Source organism: Pelecanus crispus, chromosome 9, assembly GCF_030463565.1.
Source record: "Pelecanus crispus isolate bPelCri1 chromosome 9, bPelCri1.pri, whole genome shotgun sequence".
In the NCBI taxonomy this organism is placed as follows: Eukaryota; Metazoa; Chordata; class Aves; order Pelecaniformes; family Pelecanidae; genus Pelecanus; species Pelecanus crispus.
In genome coordinates, this window is record NC_134651.1 from 28,382,925 (window position 1) to 28,402,608 (window position 19,684).

The 19,684-nt window shown below is 39.3% G+C and overlaps 1 protein-coding gene across 2 annotated transcripts in view; it reads left to right on the forward strand.

The window, feature by feature from the left end:
* Positions 1 to 19,684, forward strand: part of STAG1 (STAG1 cohesin complex component) — a 159,845-nt gene that overhangs the window by 79,748 nt on the left and 60,413 nt on the right. For both annotated transcript variants that reach the window (XM_075717154.1, XM_075717155.1), the window contains exons 9-10: positions 5,913 to 6,036; positions 16,317 to 16,415. In XM_075717154.1, the coding sequence (XP_075573269.1) occupies positions 5,913 to 6,036; positions 16,317 to 16,415 (223 nt within the window). The remainder of the gene's footprint in view (positions 1 to 5,912; positions 6,037 to 16,316; positions 16,416 to 19,684) is intronic.

Here is a 19,684-nt window from a genome sequence, read left to right on the forward strand (position 1 = left end):
GGGGAGATGTAAGAACAAATTCAGTTATAGTCAAGTTGCTGAGCTCATGTTGGTGAGTATAAAACGGGCAGAGATGGTGAATGTGGTAAAAAGGACTGCAGGGCCGTGAGGGTAGTCAAACTCTGAAACAGTTTGTCCCGAGAGGCTGTAGAATATCTATGCTTGGAAATACTTAAAAATTGAATATTCAAGGCATGTGTAGGGGCTTGGATATGGTGATGTTCAGAGGTCCTAATCTCAAAATAACCAGGTTTGTGTCTGTATGAGTCTAATACCTTTGATATCTAGTAATGAGATACTATATACTGGTAGGTCAGGGATCTTAAAGGTAACCTTTTTGTTTTGTCTGAAGTTAAACAAGCTGACAATTGCTTGCAGGATTCATGGATATTAAAAAAAAAAAAAGGAGGGGAGACCTGTTTCTTCATTTCAGTTGTATCTGCATATCAGAGATTACTTTGATTCTGAGATTATTGCCACATAGCTTCTCGGATGTAACAAGTATTTACAAAATGCCCATCACTCTCAACAGTTACCGGAGATGTCAAAACTTTGTTGTTATTACTTACCTGCTTTTGACTTAGCAATGTGTGCCTGGACACCTTTCCCTTTCAGAGGGTAAGATTCAGAAAATTCTTAGTTGAGTCCTACTTCATAATATCTTCTTGTTTTGAATGCTCAAAGAGCTTTTCCTCCAGGCATGAATGTCCAGCAAAACCAGAACTATTCCAGTTTAAACTGCTGGCAGACCTGAATGGTGATCCTCAGGCTGAGGGGCATGATGATTTTGTCAATTTATGCAATGCAGTGAGCCTGTCCTGGGGTATTATTTTGGCAGTACTGATAATTAAGGTAAAACTTGCCAAATGTAGATGCCATCTTTACAGAGAAAATGCTTCTTTTTCCTTTCAAGGTCCTCCTTTCCATCCTATTGAGTAAATAGGATGATAATGACAAGTTGCATCTGAGTTCCACTCTAGGAAAGTGTGTTGCATGAAAAAAAGGGAGAGGGGATATTAGATGGAAGTCTGGTGAGGAAGCGGGTAAGAGACTGACAGGAGCAAAAACCAGTCAGCACAGGGAAATGAAAATCCAAACAAAACCGTAGAAAAATCCTTTTCCCTCCACCTAAATATGTTATCTTAAGGAGGTGAAGCACACATCTTGGGTGACAAGAAAATGCGTTACATTTTTATGTATGTTGAAAAAACAAAACTAGATTGAAATTACCGAGACCGTTTGTTGCTTATAGGCATAAAAAAGAGAAAGGCAAAAAGTTACATATTTGTACTTAAATGAGTTTGACCTCCACATTAAAAACACACACTGCTCCCTTTCCTACAAAGCCATGTATCATACTTCATATAAGTAAAGGTGTTAGTATGGTAAGTCTTTGAGAAACACTGGTTTTGGAGATATGTAGAGCTATATCTTGAAATTCAAGTCATGCCTTCAAACAATACAGTTCCTTGGGCTGGCAAGAATGTTGTATAATCAGCTTAGTAACACATTATTGAAATACCTATTTAAGTAGCACTCAGTGTAGAATTACTTAGAAATGGGAGTGCTGCTTTCCAACCCCTCCCAGGAGTGGAATATGCAGGGAACATTCACCAGAATTTTTGGAAGTGGGCTCTGCACACTTGTATTTTTCTTAACCCTCTTCCCTTATGGGGTCCTGATTCAGCTCCAGAGATGAGGGAGTTGTAAAAAGAAGTAGAAAAGACATTTTGTCCAGTCCTCTTCATAACTACACCTTCAAAATGTTTAGAAACAGTCAAGCAGCCCAAGAGACAGATGTAGTTTGGTCCAATTGGCAATGGTATATTATTGTAGAGCTGCACCATTTCATGTCCCTTGACTGGGAATTTGCGATTCCATCTCAGAGAACTGCAGAGGCAGATGAGTGACCCTCGTTTCTGTCTTTGTTAGAAAGTTTTCTTATAAACTAGCTCTTATCCCAACCCATTGACTGAAACATCTTACCTTTTTTTTCCTGTTCGTATCCAATTTGCATGTTGAGTAATACCATGTTCTTCTGAAGGTTATCTGTAGTTCTCTCATTTTGAGATTGAGATGTGAGAAGCAACAACTCCAGTGGTTGTATTAGGCAAGCAAACATGCAATAAGAGTGTAGTCAGGCATCCTTTCAGAGCTTCCAAGAAGTCTTGAAGCAGTTACTGCTCTGCTAGTCATCTCCATCTCTTGCCTTGGATGTACGCATCCATTTCAGTGCAGATCAGCCAGGTTAGCTTAACTTGCTTTCAGTTTTGGTCTTGATTAACCTAAATGAGTTTGTGATCAGACTGAGAGAACCCAGGAGTTGCAACTGGTAACCACTCCAGGAAGACCCTGGGGAGCATACTGGTCTCCACCTGACATATCCCAATTATCCACTATAGACTCTATGTTTCAGGGTCCTAAACAGTTTTAGCCTTAATCAAAATACTTGAGTGTAACTTAGCATAAAATAGAAGTGAAAGTGGCACTTTTGATGATTGTTTCTCTGAAACAATCAACTAGTAAAATCTATTTCTTGATACTGTTTGTTGTGGCTTGTTGTAAATTTTATGGGCCTGCCTTGTCAACCCAAAATTTTAAAAGGAACCAGTAAATTTTGTACCTGATCCTCTTTTGTCAAATCTCTTTACGAAGTTGCATCATGGGGGACCTCTTAACTAGGACTAGGAATATAGGTTGTGAATTTTGCTGCGAATAGTTTAAGTGCTTCCCGTTCACCGCATAGACATTACTTTGCAGTTTGTGCTGAAAAGAAGGTTAAATGTATTTTATGTCTAATATTTCTAGATCCAGCATTAGTTTTGGGTTCTGTGCTTGTGCTAGACTAGATTCTGTTCCTTTCTAGAAGCATTTGGCAAGTGATACAAATTTACGTCACTAATTTATAATTATGACAATGAATAATGCATTAATTATTCCAAAAGTACTTCCAGTGCTGGTATGATTAGTGTGTATGTGTTCCTGTGTCATCCACAAATAGTGTATATTTTCAAAAAACTAAACAATTCATAGTGACTATGACAAGAAGCTAAAATATATTTACGTGTGTGAAAATTATAATTAAAAGAATTGTAGTTTAACAACAAGCAATTGGTCATGTGCATAGCAAAGGTATAAAGGCTTTTTGGCTGTGTCATGTTTGATACAGCATCGTATGGGCATGGAATCTGTGTTAGAGATTCCTGCAAGAAGACAAATTATTCTTAATGGTAAAACAGTTACCTGGAAGATGGTGGTGGAGTGGAGAATTTGCGTGTCTCAAATTCTCCTGCCTCTCCAGCAACTTAAGTCTGTTTGCTAGTCTCACATGCCTTATGCATGATTCTTTCCATTTTCAATTATACTGATGATGTTAAATTTTTATAATACTAAATCCTGTAATTAGGTGAATAGCTTCCTTCTTTCTTTTTTCTTCTTTTAATTTTTTTTTTAAATTATAAATAGCAGCTTGCAGTGAGTGTTTGTCCACAGTGCCTAGGGATCCCTGAGAAGCTTTGGAATCAAGAATCGGTTTTTCACTGTCTGCCTAGGGAAGCTTGAATGCATTCTTACAGAAAAGATAAATTTTCCTGATTTTTGGCTGGCTGTGCTGCATGATTAAATAGCTGTTGACACTTGGGTTCTTTTTGGGATTGCCATTAAATCCTTCCAGAAGGCTTCACAGTTAGTAAATTTATAAGGTGGTGAAATAACCTACTTGGACGTGAGGACTCAGGCTGTCATCCTCTAGTGGAAATGTCTTCATGGCTACTTTGTGTTGCTGCATATGTGGCTCCCCCTTTTTTTTTTTTCTTGATCCATACTTACTGGTCTTTTAGATTGTTCTTTATGTCTTGCATTCTGATTACTTCCACCGATGTTTTGTTTTAAAAGTAGTTTAAAAAATAATTCCACAAAAGAGAATTGCTAATCCAGTTTAGTGTGAAGTAATATACCATTAGACATATATATATGAATACATTAATAGTTTTAATTAAAACTTGTCTTCATTGTGGCTGCATTCCCATAATGAATGCAGTTTTTATAGTGCAAACTCTTGAACATAATATTTTAGCACATTCATCCTTACAGTATCTAAAACCTGTTTGAGAAATCCGTGGTAGGAACAGCTTATGTAATGCCCTACTCCACTTGTAATGCGGCTCGTCTACATTGTGGATTGACACTTAACTTGGTTTAGAGGTTATAGAGTCTTCAGGGAGTTTGACAGACCAGTTTGAATGATTCTGTTTGGAAGTTGATAGAATCAGTGTGTTTCACGTAGGCAAAGAGAGAAAATTATGATGGTTTGATGGCATTCCTACAAATTTCCCCCTAACATTCATACATTAGCTTTAAATGCATGTTTTATGCTGTTACATCAGTACAGCTTTCTCCCTATAATTTGAAATTGAATGAGAAAAACAGAGACTTGACTGTAGAAGTGTCACATTTAGTTATGTGTGGTACTGCGACTGATTGCCATGTTCGTGTAGGAACTGTGGTTTTCACATTGGTGTCTGGAAGATCATATACAGTAGGATGGCAGCTATTGAGGTGGACCACTTTTAAGGTTGGAAGTACATAGGCAGTTGCAGTATGGAGTCATCACTGGTTTTATTATACTGTTTTGTGTGTATGAACTTATGCAGTAAGTATGAACTTATGCAATAAGTAAGATAGAGTGCATTTTATTTGTATTTTGTAAAATTGAAGACTTTAGGAAAAATACAGTTTCTCTCATTTTGAAATTATTCTCTTGCTTGAAGCTTGGAATTTTAAAAATTTTTGGGTTTTTTCCATCAATTAGATTTCATTTCTGGGCTCTGTTGGTGCTGGTTTAGAATTAAATTGGTGTTTATTACTTTTCCAAAAAGATTTTTTTTAAAAAAAAATACAGAACAAGAGTCTCAATTATAAGCAAGGCTGGTGTTTGCAAAGCACCAAGACATTCTCTTCTGTACAGTGGCTCTTTATGTTCCTCTTCTATTACAGCTAAAATTTTGAACCATGAAGCAGTGCCAGCTGGAGTGGCACAAGCAATTTCTCATAGTAACAGATGTCTCAGAGATGAAACTACTAAAGGGCCAGATGGCCCCAATCCCTTCTCCCATTGTTTAGCCATCGTTCATTATTAGTAAATATGCCATGCTCTATGTCAGTCAGGCAGGAAAGTGCCAATCAGATTGAAATAATTTCCATCCCTGATCTCTTTAGGTGATCTCTCCAGTTTCCTGCTGCCCCTCCTCAGTAAGCAGCTGCTACGTCTGCCTGAGATACATTTTTGCCTCTTCCATCACTTACCACAGTCAGAATGTAGAAAAAAGCAAGAAAACTGGAAGAAACCAATGTTGAAATGTAAACATTCTCCTGGGTTTTGTTATAGGAGCTTTTATGCAGTGCATGAAACAAGATCTGTTATGTACCAAATTCCATTCTGCCCCTCTGGCAGGCTGCTTTGGTTAAACCAAGTAACTTTTTTCCACCTTGCAATTGTTCTACATGTCTAGCTGGAGAGAGTCAAGCCTGCCAAGCAAATGTCAGTGGCGATGTTTCAGAAATGATTGTCTAGACGAGGTTTGTAGCTTGGATTCATAATTCTCTTTGAAAAGAGGGAGGTAAAAGATGGAGTAGTAGACTAAGAAGCAAACTAGGGTGACAATGTTTTGAGATAATGGAAATATCATATGTGAATGTAGAAATACTCAAATTACTAGATAGATCACTGAGTTCAAGGACATAAAGGAACAGAAAAGCAGAGAGACAGCAGTGAGAACAGTGACAGGCCCTACATAGTGAAGTTCATCAAAAGTAAAAGCAAAATATTACAGCTAGGGCAATGTGAATGACAAGTAAACGGTATGTGTCTGTAATCTGGTTAATACTTTTTCTTTTCTTTTTCTCCTTTTTAGTGATGCTATTGCTGAGATTAGAGCTGTCTGTATTGAAGAAATTGGTGTCTGGATGAAAATGTACAGTGATGCCTTCCTGAATGATAGTTATTTAAAATATGTTGGTTGGACACTACATGACAGGGTAAGTGTTGTATATAACTGTACATGGCAGGGTGTGCTGTAGATAGCTGATGTTATACTACCCAAGACATGTTTAGTGTATCATCTTTGATGTGTAAAGGGGTTGTTCTTTTTTCTTGCCTTTTATCTATCTTTCAACCAGCTTATTTCAAGGTATTCACTTAAATTAGGATGCAGTAGTCCCACACTGTGTGCTTGGTTCATGTGCTTTTTGTGTTTTCAGTTTCCGTTAGAATATCTTAATAGAAATGTTTCCATGGTGCTTTTCTTCTGATTACAAGAGAAAGAGAAGTCTCCTCGGATCACCCCTGAGAACCTTTGTGTCTGAAGCAGAATGGAAAAGAGATTTCCAGATGTGTCTTCCATTTGCATTGTCCAATAGTTAGAGGAAAGGAACATCTCTGGGTCCCCAACAGACATCATTGGCTCCACAACCAGTGGAGTTCTCATCAATTCATTTTCCCTTGAAGAATCTCTTCAAGGTTCTCTTTAGCTTTTTCTTCAAAAAACTGTTGAAACACTACGTGGAAGCAAAAATTTATATCCAGAGGTTCTTTCCTGTCCCACCACAGTTCTTAGTATTGATGGTATCCACAATATGCCTCTGCTGGGTGGCAACAGGCCTAAGTATCACTCAGTTCCTGCAGCAAGAGTAGCCCATTCCTAACGCTAATAGGACTTTGCACTTCTGAGTGTTTGGGGTTTTTGTACACCAGGCAGCAACTGGGACTAGCTGTCCTCCCACTCTCACCAAAACCGCTAGAAACACTTGTTTTTACTCTAAACTCTTTTGCTAACATTATCCAAGGAAAACAGATGAGACCTACCTTTGCTGTTGAAATGCTCATTAAATATCAGCATCCTGATTCAGACTGGTTTGGTGGTTTGTTTTGTTTTGTTTTGTTTTTTTTCTAGGAGCACTGCTGGAAAAAATTAAAAGTTTGCAAGTTCATTCTGATGACTCGCATAACTGGTAGTTAATAGCTGATTCTTTAAAAAGATAATTTCTTCAGTAACTTTGGACAGCATATTAACATTGAGGATATGACTCAGTCACTCTTTTGCTGAAGTCTGAACAAGATCAGTTAGAAAGATGTTAGCTTTCACTAAGGAAAGAAGTTAGCTGCCGCCGGTTCTTTTGCTTTAGCTATAGCTGACAAGGATCTGCATCTTACCTTGATTTGGACCAGCAATTTACTTATTAAGAGTATCCTGTATGCTTTAGAGGCTAGATATGTGATGTCTTTCCTCTCTAAACGTGTTGTTCTCAAACTTGTACTTTACAAACTTTCCCCAAACTTTTACATTACATCTCATTGTTACAAAACTTGATTAGGAGAAAGATCGTCCTTACTGCTACAATCAACCATGACTGCTGTTTAGAGACGCTACACTTCCTATCTTTAAAGCTTGGACATGGAAGCATGGCCATCACAGTGCTTTGAGGGGCAGAGCTGCTGCTCCATCTGTGTACCTCATTTTTAACATTGGTGTGCCTCACTAGTAGGCATGCTTCAGGAAGTGGAGATCATTGCTTCGAGTTACCAAATCAGTGGGCAGGTCAACTCAGGTTGGAGGAGTAGGATTTTAGGTGTGGTGGAGGGCTTTATTTTACTGGGGCTTTTAATTAAAAATAAATTATCCCTTGAATAATTGCAGTGGATTTTTTGAAGCACATTCTAATCCTAGCAGAACATTTCCAAAAAGTAGTGCTTCCAATGGGAGAGCAGGATCTAGTAGCATTGCACTTTGTAGCTCTCAGTCCCCTTCCAGTATCTGTGAAATCCAGCCATTCCTCACAGCACTGTCTGTGACTAGTGTCAGCTTCTCACACTGTCATCTGTCACATCCAGCAATTTCTCATGTCAGTTCCAATACTTTCTCACATCCTCTTCAGTTAGCTTAACCTCAGGCCAGGGTTTGGTCATCTGCCTGCAGCCTTAATGTATATTTTTACCTCAGCTTTTTTAAAATTAATATGTTCTTTCATATCAGACAAATTTTGAATTACAGTGTTATGGTAAAAAAAATGGTTTTCCATCTGGACCAGACACAGAAGAATTCTATCAGGCTACTCTCCTGCCTCTGCTTGCTTTGTAATATTTATCGCTGCAGGCCTCAGAAGTGCCTTGGGGTTCGCAGTCTTTAAATCACTAGCTAATCTGTTTAATATCCTGATATACATGATGTGTGATATTTTTTATTGATGTAGTAGATATTTAATGTATAGAGTGAGACAGATTGTAAGTAGAATAGGGGAAGAGTCAGAGGCAGGTGAGCCATGTGTCAAACGATGAAAAGGGAGAGAGTGGAGAGAAAGAGACATTTGGGGAGGCACAGAAAGGAGGAGGGAAGTGCAATGGGAAGAATGTATTGAAAAAGGATGGAATAAGAACCAATTAAAAATGCAAACACTCTAAAAGTACAAGATCCCTTAACAGCGTGGTTTTCATCAGCACTGCCTGAAAAACTTGCCGGCCAGTACCCAAGTTTCTTGATTTTGCTTTGCTTTTATCAGGAGATAATTTTTGCTACGATCAGTACTTAAAATATTGAAAAAAATGAAGGCTGAGTCATAAGGTATTTCCTGTATATTTTATATATATATAGTGTATATATATATATCTGTATGTTTTGTATGTTAATCCTGTCTCTTTCCCAGATTTCAGATGAATGTCTATCGGGCTTTTGTTTTTACATAGATTACTTTCTCATTTGAATATGAGTTTCTAGTTCTGCCTTTCTCTCCTTTTTAAGCTTCTTTTTCATTCCAGTGGATCTGGGAGTGTAAATTAAAAATATATAAAACTATAATATAATTGCATAAAAAACCTCTTTAAAAAAAAAAAAAAAAAAGGTCTTAAATCAGACTATCCAGTCTTAATTTTCACTTGCCTCATTGATGCATGGAACTGTTTTGAAACAATAATTGTGTCTCTAGATACCTAGACAGTCATAGTTCTTAAATCACTTCCTAACATATAAGAAATTGCCTCTTCCTTCTTTGCATGCCTCTGCTTTCTGTGAAAGTAATGAACCCAGGGTCCTCTGGAACAGATGGTATTTGAATATTTTGTTGTGATGGCATCTTAACTTAAAAGGATGAAAAAATAGAACTTGTTTTTATTAAGGTTATATAGAAATTGAAATTGTAGTTTTTCCAAACTTGTGAATGTTTAACTTTATATAATCTCCTTGGTACCTGATTTCCTTGGTTTTGGGAAAGCTTGAGAAAAGCTTTAAATGCATCAGATGATACACAGTATCTTCATAAATGGTATTGAGTGGGCCTGTGCAGACAGAGCAGAACTGCTTGCTCGTGCCTGGAGGAGTACTGCCATAGGTACTAATGTGCTGCAGGACATTTTCATCTGTTTCTCTCCAGCAGTGTAACTATTTCTGTCATTTGGCAGCAGATTACCTCAAAATACACCACCCTAGAGCATCAAAATGCAACACAGTGTATCACAGCCATCCCATAAACTGTGGGATTGAAGATACCCAGTAATTTAGGTCATTTTTCTATACAAGAGAAAAAAAACCAAACATTGCAGAAATATGGTAGGGCAAAGAGCTGAGCAAATTAATTATCTATTACTAAAACCTGATGAATTTTTAAAAAGAGCAGAATACCCTTAGCCACCAAAAAAGAATTTGAAAAATCCAAAAGAAGAAACATGAAGCGTGAAAAGAGGGAAATGGCTTTGCTGGCTCTCTTGTCTACCCACCTACTTAAAAAATACTTAAAACGGTGTTTCTGGGGGCTCAAAAAGTCATCATCTCTGTGTGATCTAAGCCTTCATCTGGCATGTGAGCTGACACATAGCAGTACACCTTTAGTTACCATTTCTGGAGCTGTGGTATCCCTGAATGTTAAGAGAAATCTGGTTCTCAATGGGAGATGGCAAACTAATACTCAAAAATATCAGCTATATGGAATGTTAATAAGAATCTAAGCTGACTCAGTGCCAGGCTGTAGATCACTGTGAGACTTAACAAGCGTTACAGATTGTTGGTTCAAGTCCTGTGATTAGCATGTAAAAAATACGAAAATGGTGTGCTTCCATCAGGATGGATTCTTTTTCACAGGTCTGCCATATTAAAGAGAATTTTGAGTAGAGCATGACTCTCCCAGACAAATGTACACTACCTCACGCTGCTGGCATGAAAGGTGTATGTATTGCTTTTTGCTTCATTAGCAGCGGTAACAATTTTTTGCTCAAAAATCAGAATTGTCTAGAGGATTATCTCAACAAAAATAGGGAAAATATGAGAAATGTTTGTCATTTAACAGTGTTGACAAATATTTAAGTTTTTTGGTTTAGGTTCTGATTTCAAATTGTAAGTAAAAGAAAGCATTAATAATTATTAGTGCGAAGCATTTCTCATATTCATGAAAAAGAATTTTATATAATGCAAATAATAAAAATATATAAATAACTATCTAAAAACACTTTGAGAGAAGGGGAATTACAGGAATAATTAGACTGGAGAAAGGACGTGCATAGAACCAATGACAGTGTGGATGAATTCAGGTTTCTGCAATAATCAAGTGTCACAATTATGAATTGGACAAAACCCCAAGTAAGCATATTTTTCTGGAAGATGAAACTCAGGAGAACGGAAGGTCTTAGTTGCTAGAATGTTGATAATGCAAATATTTTGTCTGTCATTTACTTAAAAAATGGCAAGGCTTTCCTTTCAGATACGTTCTTTCTGTCTGTAAAGCATAGATGTCACTACAGAAAAATAGCTGTAAAGTGATGCTGGTTTTCTTTAACAGAATTAAAGGTATTGTGTGGTTGCAAATGTTTGCTGCCTTAGGTTGACTCATACTCACTATAAACTTCAGCTCAGAATTGTAGCAAATCTGGCTAAAATCTAGTCTGGGAAATATTTTTGCTTATTTCTTTCTTGCTTAAGACAGAGTTCACTGTATATCCACAGTGTTTCTCACAGACAGTCATATTTCTAAAAAAACCTCTAGTGTTGGTTTTTCCACAGCTTTCTGTAGCAGTTTGAGTGCTTAACTATGTTTGCCACTAAAAAGTTCTTCCTCGCATAAGGTAAACAGTCTGTGTTGTAATTTTAATTTATTATTTCTTTTCCTACCCACTGGGCACATAAAAAGTGACAGTTACTTTTTTCCTCTTCCTTCAAAGCAAATTAACTTTTCTTTGTTGTTCTACTAAGATATTTACAGAAAGTTTTCTTCATTACCTCTTGTGTCCATTCCATACTGTGCCCAGGCTTTTTTCTTATTCTTATAATATTATCTTCCTCCTGTTTTTTTTATTCCTCTTGTGCTTGACCTCCTAATTAATTTGTTGAATAAGTTCATCTCTTAGTTAAGTAAGTCTCTTCCTGTCCTTGCTCTGCATCACTGTATTTGCAGCTTTTATAAGTTTCTTAGGAGTTACCCTAACTAGTATTCCCACCCACTTACCTTCCTTGCTAGATAGGAAATTTCTGCTGTGTTTCTTTCCCCAAAAAGCATTTGGGGTGTTAAAAGCTCATGTTACTTGGATTATTCTCATAGTTACTCAAGAAACATCTTGTGTCTGGCATGTTGATGGTCTGCGGGACATTTCTACTCCTCTGTTCTGGACTTCAGTGCAGTGTATTCATGTATACCTTCGCTTCTGCCTTTCTTCATAGACTCATAGAATGCTTTGGGTTGGAAGGGACCTTTAGAGATCATCTAGCCCAACCCCCCTGCAGTGAGCAGGGACAGCTTTAACCAGATCAGGTTGCTCAGAGCCCCATCCAACCTGCTGGCCACGCTTCTTTTGATGCAGCCCAGGATACGGTTGGCTTTCTGGGCTGCAAGCACACATTGCTGGCTCATGTCCAGCTTTTCATCCACCAGTACCCCCAAGTCCTTCTCTGCAGGGCTGCTCTCAATCCCTTCATCCCCCAGCCTGTACTGATATCAGGGGTTGCCCCGTCCCAGGTGCAGGACCTTGCACTTGGCCTTGTTGAACCTCATGAGGTTCACACAGGCCCACCTCTCCAGCTTGTCCAGGTCCCTTTGGATGACATCTTCTGGCGTGTCAACCGCACCACCCAGCTTGGTGTCGTCTGCAAACTTGCTGAGGGTGCACTCAATCCCACTGTCTGTGTCATTGATGAAGATATTAACCAGCACCGGTCCCAGTACGGACACCTGAGGGACCCCACTTGTCACCGGTCTCCATGTGGACATCGAGCCGTTGACCACTACCCTCTGGATGCGACCATCCAACCAATTCCTTATCCACCGAACAGTCCACCCATCAAATTCGCATCTCCCCAATTTAGAGAGAAGGATGTTGTAGGGGACTGTGTCGAAGGCTTTACAGAAGTCCAGATAGATGACATCCATTGCTTTTCCCTTGTCTGCTGATGCAGTCACTCCTTCATAGAAAGCCACTAGGTTGGTCAGGCAGGACTTGCCCTTGGTGAATCCGTGCTGGCTGTCTCGAATCACCTCCCTGTCCTCCATGTGCTTGAGCATATCTTCTAGAAGGATCTGTTCCATGATCTTCCCAGGCACAGAGGTGAGGCTGACAGGTTGGTAGTTCCCAGTGTCCTCCTTTCTTCCCTTTTTAAAAATGGGCACAACATTCCCCTTTTTCCAGTCAGCAGGGACTTCACCTGACTGCCATGACTTTTCCAGTGTCATGGAGAGTGGCTTGGCAACTACATCAGCCAATTCCCTCAGGACTCTGAGATACATCTCATCAGGTCCCATAGACTTGTGTACATTGAGGTTCCTCAGGTGGTCTCGAACCTGATCTTCCCTTACAGTGGGAGGGACTTTACCCCCCTGGTCCCCATCTTGCGGTCCATCAACTTGGGAGGGGCGAAGAGAGAAGTTGCCGGTGAAGACTGAGGCAAAGAAGTTGTTGAGTATCTCAGCCTTCTCGTCTGTTGATACTAGGTCACCATTCTTGTTCATCATGGGGGTACGCTTTCTTTAACCTTCCTTTTCTGGTTGACGTACCTGTAGAAGCCCTTCTTGTTACTCTTTATATCCCTTGCCAAATTCAGCTCCATCCTCGCCTTGGCCTTCCTGACCCCCTCCCTACACAACCGTGACGTTTCCCTGTATTCCAACCAGGACACCTGTCCCTGCTTCCACTGCCTGTGCAGTTCCCTCTTGCTCTTTAGTTTGACCAGCATGTCTCGACTGAGCCATGCTGGTCTCTTCCCTTCCTTGCCTGATTTCTTACATTTGGGGACTGAGAGCTCTTGCGCTCTATGGAAGGTGTCCTTAAAGATCTGCCAGCTCTGTTCCGTTCCCCTGTCCCTGAGGACCATCTCCCAGGGGGTCCTTCTGACTAACTCCTTGAAGAGCTGGAAGTTTGCTTTTCTAAAATGTAGGGTTCTGACTGTACTCCTCGCTTTTCCCATGTCCCTCAGGAGTGTGAATGCCACCAGCACATGATCACTGCAGCCCAAGCTGCCTCCAGTCTTGACGTCACCAATGAGCTCACTTGCATTGGTGACCATCAGGTCCAGTATTGCATCCCCTCAGGTAGGGGTGTCTATTACCTGGCTTAGGAAGTTATCCTCAATGCATTCCAGGAATCTCCTGGATTGCCTACAGCTTGCTGTGTTGCTTTTCCAGCAAATGTCGGGGTGGTTGAAGTCCCCCAGCAGGACAAGAGTCTGCAAGCGCGAAGCCTCCCAGAGCTGGAGGAAGAAGACTTCGTCAGTAGTCTCCCCTTGATCAGGCGGCCTGTAGTAGACACCAGTTCAGTTCAGTCCTTGTTCAGGTCATTGCTGTTTATGCTTCTTCGTGGGTTCCTGTCACTAATCTCCGCTGACTCTGAAAACCTTCTCAATAGGATTAGCAAGTTGAGGTGCAGGGGCTCTTCCCTCTCCAAAGAGATGAATTCCATCCTTGACCAACAGTTTAAAAAACAGACCTTTTTGCTATCAGAGAAAGTCCTCCTCCTATTATTTGTCTGCCAAGAAAGGCAGTCATTTCCAAGGATTGCCTCTGTGTCTCCTGGGCCTTTACTCTCAGCTGGAGAGACCAGGTGTAACACAACCTTTCTCTCTTCCTCACGGGCTCCTGCAGTCACTTGGCTTCTGCCTCGGATCTGGTGTGCGGCAGGACGATAATAGCCTGGTTCAGTACACTTTTGTTAGCATCTGGCTTCAGTCTCCTGGCAGGCCGTGCAAGTACCAAATGTTCACAGGTTTGCTTCCTATCTACCTCGCTTGACTTGCTCACTTAAGGCTTATAGAGACCCTTGGTATCAGGCCTGAACTTAACTCTGGGACCATTGATCCATGGTGTTTGGTGAAGTGCACAAGGGCTTTGGACTCCATGGGGAATCCAAACCTTATCTGCACAGGTCTCAAGTCTCATTGCTGTTGGCACTGATTTTTTTTCTGTACCTAACCAGTTTAGAGTTTTGCATTTTGGAATTACAGCACTGGCTGAATAACAAGTCATCTGCTCACAAGCAGGACAGTCTTCAGTGGAGCTGTAACTAAACCTGCTACCTCACTGTTGCTCCATAGTGTTCATCATATGCCAAAACTGATACTGATCCTGTGTGGCTAAATAAGATAAGGCCTTAAGAGGCTTACAGCCTCTTCTAATGATTAGTGGTGACTCCAGAGATCCTGGCCTTTCTGAATGCCACACAACAGAGGAAACACCATTTCTGGTACTGCAACACAGGTACCATTAAAAGAAGATGACAAGCAGCATTTCTCAGTGTTTATTTAGCAGTTGATCACATCCATATAAAATTTTTCTTGAATAAAGTTCTTTTCTGTACCTTGACAGATCTTATGATAGATCCTTTAAACATAACTTTCATCTCATTGACTTCCTCTGCAATGGTAGTCAAAAAGATCCCTAGAAGAGAGCATGAGTGATCAGAGACTCCTCCAGATATAAAGAGAAGATTTCTCAGGAACAATAGTTCTTCAAGGAAGAGTTCTTCCAAAAATCCTCCTTTCAACTTCTGTCCTTCTTTTATCTGCTATTTCAATTTTTGAAATAGGTGGGGAGGAGGAAAGAAACTTAAAAATTAGGATTTTTAGCTTCTGGTTTTATGTCAGTCTCTGAATGTTCTTTCAGTTTTTAGTTTGAGCAGTTTTTTAATTACAGACTTGATTATAGAAAAGACAGACTCAGAAATTAAGCCCTCTGGGTATGGAGTTTTATTTATAAAGTTCAATAATTTGTATTAGTTCTTGAGCAGCTTAAGGCCTTAGACTTGGGAATGTACTCACTTTCATAAAAGTTAAGTTCACAATGCAGTGAACTCTACAGATTATGTTTGAGCAGATTTGTGTTTATAACCTTTTTTAATCTACAAATATTTTCAAACAAGAATCCATAGTTTTCCAAGACTGTGCAGTTGAGCTGAGTTGTACATCTGCAGCTGGCCAGATGATGCACATGTGCCCAGGGGATCCAGCCCTTCTCTTTATCATCAGTGTTCCTGTAGGTGACAAACATTGATCCATAGGCACTTGTTTCATGACGCCCACTTTTCCTGCCTACAGCTCACCGGATCAAAGCAATCCCCATCTAAAGAGCAGCTGGGAATGAGCTGCTTCCACCAGAACAACTCAGACAGACACAAGTTGCTCTTCTTCCTGAGGGCTCCGCAGGCTGTGGCTTAGATGCACTGTTCTTGTGGCAGTAGCCTGCTCCACACTGGAGGGTCTCTCAGGCCTTTTGTATCCTTCAGCCTGTGCCTGTCCTATGATGAGAGACGGGCTGTAGAAAATTTCAGAATAATAAATTCGGTGTGTATTCCTTCCATCCCTGGGAAAAGGAAAGACAATGCTCGGAGATGGCAGAGTTGCTTGAGTGGGCTACACGCAGCCCATGCTCAGTCACTTTGAACACTTCGTGTTGATTGTAAACACCAGATATCATGCGGAAGTTACCTGTAGTCTCTTCCCTGAAGATAAATAGCCGCACTGTCTTTTCACCAGCTACCTTGAGATCATACGTCTTTATTTTGTATTTACTTGCTACATTCTTTATCTTTTTGTGGAGTCACTTGAAAGGGAAACAGTAACAGACGTTTAACTGATGGCACATTAAATTCTTTATATATGCAAATAGGGAGAAAATTTAACATTGTTTGTAGGCAGCTGCATGTGGTTTTTGGTGTTTAGCTGAATTGCAGATTGGCTTTGGTAACTCATTTGCATAAAATTGTAAATGTACATTAAATAAATTACAATATGATATTATTTAATATTCATGTGCATTTGATTAGGGTATTCTATCAGCTAATCTTAGTGTGTTTTATTTAGCAAGGTGAAGTGAGGTTGAAGTGTTTGAAAGCTCTTCAGAGTCTGTATACCAACAGAGAGCTATTTCCAAAACTGGAGCTGTTCACTAATAGATTCAAGGTAAGAGGAAATAAAACTTTTGGAAGGAGTACAGAAAATAAAAATATCGTCTATCTCATCCTGTTCCGGTCTTTGAGTCATGTATATTAAATGCAAAAATAAACTCATTTGTTTGTGACAAGGCTTGTAACTGCAATAGTAGAACTGTATTACTGAATGCTGAGATTAAGCCAAATTCATTTTACAGTGTTTATCTTGTAAGATTTGTCAGGTTTGGCCAGGATGATTATTTATCTGTTTGTATTACTGATAGTTTATACATTATTCAATCTGCTTGTACTTATTTAATTTTAGATTTATTGAATTTTAAGGATGTGTACTGGGTGTTTCATACAATCTAAAATACATCTGAAAGTAACAGCCTGTAACAAAAGATTGTTTGTAAGACAGCTTTTTAGCTGAATATGTGCTTGTGTTTTGGAGGAAGAGATACTTTGATCTGCATCACAATATTCTGCACAGTGAAATACCTTGCTGCAGAATGGGAGTTTACACTGTGCTTTTAGACAAACCCCTAAGCATGATTGTGCTGTTTAGGAGATAAGTACTGGAGGAATATTTCATGGGGTTTTTTTACTAGCACAAACACGCTGACTTTTTGCTTAATATCTTGATGAGAATGCGGCTGTTAAAGCAAGACTGCTTTATTTCACGAGTGAAGTATCTGGAGAGATGAGTGTAGAAATACTGTCATTGCTTCTGTTTGGATGCTCTGCAAAGAAAGCTTTCAGACACTGTTACCACGTTGGTTGGCACCTTTTACCATCACTTTTGTGTTCTGGAGAACACAGAACTGCGGTAGAGGCTACCTCCCAAAGAAAGACTAACTTATTTTTGTTTAAATCATGAATATAATGCTGATGAAAAATTCTGTTTAGAAAAGAAGTGGAGATTTAAATACTTGTAAATAACTACTGTGCGTGAGACTTAAAAACTTCTCACTGTAGATTTTATACTGCTTCACTGGTTTTCTCTGTCACTGCAGTTACTATTAACTCCTCCAGTTTGATCTAGGAAAGTACAAAATACAGAAAACTTGTCGTATCTTCCCTGTATGTAAATGTTTCATAAAAACATAATGATAATCAGCCTTTTACCACATTCACTTGAGATGGAGAAAAAAAGATGCTTAAGCTGCAAGTCTAGATATTAAGGAAGGCTTTTTGTCCAAAATTATAGTTATATTATTAGTTGCATTATTAGTTATATTATATAGTTAGATTATTGATCTCCTTCATTTGAGATTTCTAAGGGCAGATTAAATAAATATGTCAGGAATGAACTAGGTGTAGTTGATGTTAAAGTAGGAGATGAAACTAGATCATTTTGTGAGATCACTTCAGGGCCTATATTCTTCTAATTTTATGAAGTCCGTTTCTGAGATTGTTGCAGTAAAGACAAACTTTCCTCTCATAGAAGAGTACCTGGCAAACAGGTTCAGACCTCAGACTACTTCTGTAATGTCTCTGTAAGTCTGTTTGCTTACCATCTCAGGACAACAAGAAATACTAGTTAACTCTCCAGAAAAATGATCCCTCCAACTCTGCTGCTTTTCTTGTTTCACCTGGGCAGACTTATAGATTTGTTTATATTTGCTCCTTCTGTAATTTGATTTATTTTGAAATAGGCCACTAAAACTCTCATGGTCTCTATATCTGCTTCTCTTTACTAGAAAATGTGCTGGATGCTTCTCTCTTAGCCTCCTATAATTTGTAAGAGAAAATGCTGCTTTGAGTCTGAACCTGTCCCATCCACCAGCAAAACTTTTCAAGACAATTGGAGGCACTTTGAGAAATAGTTACTCAGTAATGTACTTCAAAAAAACTACAGGAACATGAAACCTCTAAGTTAAATACTTTCTCCTGTCTTTTTTTCACAGTATAGGCAATTTTCTTTGTTAGAAGAAGTCAGGTTAGCCTGTGCATCACTTCTTGGTTTAGAATGGCACAAGGAATTTTTATTTCTGTCAAAAAGATTCAAAGGAAAGGGAAACCTTGCTAGGAATCCTTGTCTTTGTTCCATTAAAGCTGTTTTTACTACAGAAATCTGTATCATTATGAAATAAATTAGAGAAAAGGTGAGTTGAAAGTCCCTGTGAGCCTAGAGAACAGGTATGTTTAACATGATGATTCATCAGTTTCAGTTTCCAGGCACATCAGGAGAACAAAGCTGGCATTGCCCAAGTGCCTGCACTTGGATTTACAGCTGTGCTGACAGCGATGCAGCCTTTGGCACCAGGATGGAGCAAAGTTTCAAATTAATGCTTTTTGAATCTGTGATACATTACTTAAATGTCTTGCCACCACAAACTCTTACCACCACCCCCTTGAAAAATAATTGACATAAATGCCGTTCTCAGTTCCATGTCTGCTTATTTATATTTCCTCATCAGGCTTTAATTGACCTGCACAGTTCAGCTGGTATTCAGCTCAATCCATTCAAACTGTCAAGAGAAATCTCTCTAGAGATCTAGCTGTTTAAAGTATAAATTAATTTGATCCAGAATGACTTGTACGGGGGTGTTTAGTATTTCACCACCTTCTAGATAGCTGTGACAAGGATCTGATAATGTTACTTCTCTAAAGCAAAGATGTGTGTTCTTTCCAGCATTTGTTTGTGTTTCTAGGAGTAGGTGATATGCTAGAAAATAAGCTTTGTCTGTCAAAAAAAATCTTATCCATCAAAGATGAGACTTTTGTTTTCCATCAAGAAGTCCTGTCTGATACAAACCTTTACTGAAATTATATGGAAAAGATGTGAATTAGCTCTTTTGCAGTCAGTGCCAAAGTCAAGACACCAGCAGATTTAGATGCAGCTGTTTGATTCCTGTCCCTCATCCCTGACCTTTTGCAGGAGAGTGCTGTCTCCATGGCCTGAGAGGCAAAAGGAGGTGGATTTGCTCTTCAGCCAGCCTTGTTCACAGCCTAATACATAATTGCAAACTGATCATAGATAGTGGAAGTTCATATTTCAAGTTAAAATACAGGCATGTGTCCTGTTCTACTGCTGTACAGTGGTACAGGAAATTTCTTGTCAAAGCAGATTGAGCAGCTGGGGTTTGTAACTTACTAAACCACAGAAGTTACACCTTCCAGAGGCATTAGGTGTTCGGGTCTCATTTTCAAGGATCTTGGTGCCTGGCTGGCAGGTGCCATCACAGAGATGCTGTCACCAAGGCAGAAAATAAGAAATGACACATCCATACTGTTTATTTTAAGCCTGATGTTTCTGGGAAAAAATTGAGAGGAGAGAACAGTCTTTTTGGATAA